General features: G+C 48.6%; 1 protein-coding gene across 50 annotated transcripts in view; it reads right to left on the bottom strand.

The window, feature by feature from the left end:
• The window catches only part of MAP4K4 (mitogen-activated protein kinase kinase kinase kinase 4), a 190,617-nt gene extending 185,810 nt beyond the window's left edge, over positions 1-4,807 (bottom strand). For all 50 annotated transcript variants that reach the window (XM_037745504.1, XM_037745494.1, XM_017547909.2 and 47 more), the window contains exons 1-2: positions 4,355-4,807; positions 3,964-4,029 (exon numbers count right to left, since the gene is read on the bottom strand). In XM_037745504.1, coding sequence (XP_037601432.1) covers positions 3,964-4,029; positions 4,355-4,411 — 123 coding nt within the window. In that variant the 5' untranslated portion in view covers positions 4,412-4,807. The remainder of the gene's footprint in view (positions 1-3,963; positions 4,030-4,354) is intronic.
• Between the last annotated feature and the right edge of the window lie 488 nt (positions 4,808-5,295).

Below are 5,295 nucleotides of genomic sequence, written 5' to 3' on the forward strand. Positions count from 1 at the left end.
AGTGCAATGGTGCGATCTCGGCTCACCGCAACCTCCGCCTCCTGGGTTCAGGCAATTCTCCTGCCTCAGCCTCCTGAGTAGCTGGGACTACAGGCACGCGCCACCATGCCCAGCTAATTTTTTGTAGTTTTAGTAGAGACGGGGTTTCACCATGTTGACCAGGATGGTCTCGATCTCTTGACCTCGTGATCCACCGGCCTCAGCCTCCCAAAGTGCTGGGATTACAGGCTTGAGCCACCACGCCCGGCCCTAAATAAATATTTAAAATAACAATAAGGCCGGTGCAGTGGCTCACACCTATAATCCCAGCACTTTAGGAGGCCGAGGTGCAATCACTTGAGGCCTGGAGTTGGAGGCCTGGAGTTCAAGACCAGGCTGGCCAACATGGTGAAACCCTGTCTCTACAAAGGAGACAAAAATTAGCTGGGTGCGATGGCACACGCCTGTAATCCCAGCTACTCAGGAGGGTAAGGCAGGAGAATCACTTGAACCCAGGAGACAGAAGTTATAGTGAGTGCAGATGGTACCACTGCACTTCAGCCTGGGCTACAGAGGGAGATTTCATCTCACAATAAAATAAAATAATAAAATCCAAAATAACACGGAAACAAACTTCATTTACTTCTGGTTTTAATTTTTCACACTATCATTGTCCCCACTGATCATACCACCGACGCTTCTTTAATAAATATATGGTATTCTGAATGCAACCTTATGAAGAAAAATTTACAATTTTTTTTAAGTTCATGAGTATTCTCTCAAAAACCTAAGGGTGAAAATAAATTTCTCTAAACAGAATATATGGTTTTTCACCTCCCTCTGTTAAGATGAAGTTATATACTGTTCAACTATACCAGACCATTTGCTGCTGTTGTCAGAGATACAGAAAATTCAAAGTTAGCCCCCAAAAAACTGGATCAAGTCCCCTATTCTCAAGGATCCCCAATTCTAACTATACCTTTCAGTGGCTCCTCAATGCTTAAAGATGTCCCTCCTCAAGCCCAAATAATATCGCCTTGAAATTCCCTCTACTCTCTAACCTTCCTACCATTCCCAAAGGTCCCTCTTAGCCCTACTGCCACACACACGCCCCACCCCTGCCTTTCTTCAGTAAATGAGGGGTCTACCATTAGCACAGTTTCGAAGGGAAGTTGTTTACCCCAAAGAAAGCTATTTGGTAGAACCTATCAAATCTCAGAAAACTCTCTCTTTTCAACTCATTCACTTCATGTAAATATAGATGCCTCAAAATAAGCAACCTCCGCACTAATGAAAAATAGAAAATGTGACACTAAAATAAATTAGGACTACAAGTTCTGCTTACAGATTTAACCTGAAATTATGCTTAAAAATAAAGACCTTTTTACAAATAACAAATCAGTAACAAGTATCTTTCAAACTTTAATGCTATTCATCCTAAAGGGTGTTTAGCAGCAATAAACATACTCTGGAGTGTTAATAATCTAATCCCAAAGCTACCACAAGCAAATCATACGGACAAAAATCCTAAATTAACCCTTATGCATAATGGCAAATGGTTCTAGAAATCAAATACTTAAAAAGAAAAAAAAAAAAAGTGGTGTTCTGCTATTTTCACCACCTCTAAGACTGAAGCTCCCAATACCTAATGTAGATGATGGGTTGATCGATGCAGCAAACCACCATGGCATGTGTATACCAACGTAACAAACCTGCATGTTCAAAAAAAAAAAAAAAAAGAAAAAAGTATAGTAAAAAAAATTTTTCTTGATGTATGAGACAATCAGGAAAATGTTAACATTGGATATATGATATTTTTCTACGTGTGATAACAATGTGATTGTGTAAAAAAGAAACATTCTCAAGTATTTATGGCTGAAATGGCATTTGGGGTTTACATTAAGATAAAGGAGGAGAAGAAGAATACAGATGAGACAAGTTTAGTCATGTGCTGATAACTTAAACTTAGCTCTCTACTCATTATGTTTGAAATTTTCCATAATAATATAAAAATGAAACTGCTTATGAGCAAGATCTCAGGCACTATTTTGTTCAGTAATGTAGGCAACTTTTGCACAGATTTCTTAATCCCTTAGGTTTGCATCATTAGAGAAATTCTCAACCTATGTAGAGACTTTATAGCAGACAGCTGTGTCATGCCGGTATCCCAAATACTTCCCAAACGTAGTGCTCAGCAAATCTACTTCAAAAGCTTGGGAGGGTGGGGGTGATGGAACTAAAATGCCAGTGAGGGGAAATAACAATGAACCTGCCCAGGCCTTACCATAAACAGCTCCCACCTCTTAAAACCAACAAATACAAACTAGGGTTTCCTTCTTTCCTTTAAAGACTTTGTTGCCTTCTAGCTTACTTCTCTGTCCCTAGCATCCATGCTGACCAAAAAAGACACAAACAATCCAACTACTGTGTAACCAGGTCAAAAACAAGCTCTGGCTAATTCACTTGGAAGACTACACTCACCACTCAGATTTGGCCAGAAAAACTGGGTTAGAAAAAAACTGGTGCTTAAACAAACAGCGGACGGAGGAGAATGTCTTTTAGCCAGTTACCAACCACTCAGTGAGTTGCAACACAATCTTTTCCAAAATTTTCCAAAGCCTTCCAAATTCAGTTGAGCCCGGCAAGCTGAGTTAACAGGGCTCTCTTTCAAATTCAAAAATCTGGCCTCGGCCCCAACAGTTAACCAACAAAACACATGCTAATTCACTTGAGATCACTTAAGAATATTGACCCAAGTTCGGACCACAGTCCAGTCAGTACATCGCCCAGGCTACAGAAGTTTGTGCTGAGGAGAGGCGTTCAAGTGATAGATAAATTCTACTCATAACGGAGAAAAGAGACAATAAGATCCACACTTAATCTGGCCCAAGAAAACGTCTACAGTCAGCTTCCAACCCCCCACTCCACCCATTTTTAATGAGACAATGACAATTCTTCATGGTGAACCACAAAGCCCTGCTTCCCCAACCTTGTACCGACTCTAACAGAACACTCCCCCAGTGCAGATAACTTTTAGAAAACGTTCAGTAATGAGAAACAAATCAAGACAGGAAGAATTTAACTTTCTGCTCTGAATTTTCAAGGCCTGCGCCTCCATCCCCTACAGCTCTTTCATAATCTCTAGCATGTGCACTGGATAAAATGAACACTGTTAGTCACATCAGGTGTCAGCTACTCAGCGCAGACTCAGTCTCCAGATTTGCTAGTTTCATTTATCGTTGGGGGTGGTGAGTGGGTGTTAAATTTTTTTAAAAAGAGAAAGAAAGACCTGGGTGGGTGTGAAACCAGGACATCCTCTATACTCTTCGCTCCCCGTCATTTCTGTTTCAATTACACAGCTGTCAAACAGGTTATTCCTGGAATTCAGATTTTATAATCCCCACACTGTAATTCTTCCTGCTCCTGTTGCCCAAACACACACTCCTCCCTGCTTCCCCAAAATATGTATCCATCAATAGAAAGGATGACAGCCACAGTTATAAAGTATTCCCAGGTAACGCCAAACTCCCCACCTTGAGCAACTGGCAAGCACTGAGTGGAGGCTGAAACATGATGACAATTTTCACAAAGGCCAAAGCAGTGGTTTAGGATCATCAGAGGCAAGGCCCTCCTCCACGGGATTTTAATTCACACACAAAACTCAAAAGGCCAGATTTAGGGGAAAAAAGAAAAAATTCAGGTTGTCTTATTTTTAAAAAATTATTTTCCATTTTATTGAAGGAAAGTGCATGCCTAAGAGTGTAGCTTATTTCCTTATCTCAAAGCCAGGAAATGAGGTCTTTTAAGGCCAGTCTGAATATAAACTCGGTGTGCAAAAACAGAGGGACTGCAAGGCGAAACCCCTTTACCAACTTTGACCAAGCGGCGTGGCCTCCAGTCAGCAGCGTGTTTATCACCCTCTCCCCGTCTCCCAACAAGAAGTTTCCACATGCCACGGGAAACAAAGAAGGCGCCCACACCGACCTTATAGACTTGTCCATAGGTGCCATTTCCAACCACTTCCACCAGCTCAAAAATACCAGCAGGATCCTGGAGAGGAAGGAGGGAGGGGTTATCATTTAAAAGAGGCCAAAAAATGAATAAATCAAGCAGGGCAGTTGGAGAGAAAGGGCGGTGACAAAAGAGGTGGGCTTCGCCCCGCACCGTCCCCCGGCGCTCGGGGGTCGTGCGGTTGGCCCGGGGCGTGGGGGCGGCGGAGGGTCGCGCCCGCCCCGCACCAGCCGGCACAGGCAGACAAAGGGGCCGCCGCGCCCGCGGCTCTGCCCACGGCTGCACCGGAGCGCCCGGCCGGCCAGGGCGCGGCCCCGGCTGCCGGCTGCCCGCTCCCCGCGCGCCCGCCCGCGGGCCCACTCACCCGCAGGGAGGAGAGGTCGATGTCCACCAGACTTTTTGCAGGGGAGTCGTTCGCCATTTTCCCTTTTTGCCACCAAAAAACAAATAACAATAAATATCCCTGTCGCTGTGGATATCCCCGTCGCTGTGGATATCCCCGCCGCAGGCCAGGCCGCCGACGGCGCTCCTCGCGCGGCAGCCGGGCCGGCCCGGGACTCTCCTCGCGAGGTCGGGGGCGGCGGCAGCGGGCTCGGCCGCGCTCTAGGGCCGCTCCGGGCTCTCGGCCGGCCGGGCCGCGCGGCGGGCGGATGGAGCGTGCGCGGGCGGTGGCGGCGTTCACACCATGGCGCGGGCCCGGCCGTCAGGCCCCCGGGCGTCGCCTGCCGCCTCAGGCCCCGGCGCCCGCGCCCCGCGCCGCGCGCCTCGAGGACGGGCCTGGAGCGTGGGGCCGCGGCGGCGCCGAGAGTTGAACGAGTGAGCGCGAGGCAGCGAGACAAAGATAACCCGGGAGGCGGAGGCGGAGGCGGAGGCGGGGAGCGAGGTGGGGAGGGAGGGAGGGGGCGGCGGCGGCGCGGGAGGAGGAGAAACGGGACACCAAAAATATATTCTGAGGAGAGAGAAAACAGCTCCCCCTTTCCTCCTCAGGCAGGAAAAACGGGCGGAAACGCACTCACACCCGAGCCCTGCCGGGGAGGGCGCGGGCCTAGGCGCCCGCGCGGTGTGAATATTCATCAGGGGTGGGGCCCGAACAATGGCTGGGCCGAGGCGGGCTGCGGCCCGGACTAGATGCCGGGCGCCCAGGGTGCGGCCTCAGCGCCGGACCCCGCACGGCGCTCCCGAAAACGGCAGGAGGGGGAGGAAACGGGCTGGGGTTTCCCCGGGGAGGAGCTGGGGTGGGGAAACGCCCCCACCTCGCGATAACAACAAATGACATGAAACTGAGCTGGACCGGCGCTAAGAGGC

The sequence above is a fragment of the Cebus imitator genome, unplaced genomic scaffold (assembly GCF_001604975.1).
Source record: "Cebus imitator isolate Cc_AM_T3 unplaced genomic scaffold, Cebus_imitator-1.0 Scaffold202, whole genome shotgun sequence".
NCBI lineage: Eukaryota > Metazoa > Chordata > Mammalia > Primates > Cebidae > Cebus > Cebus imitator.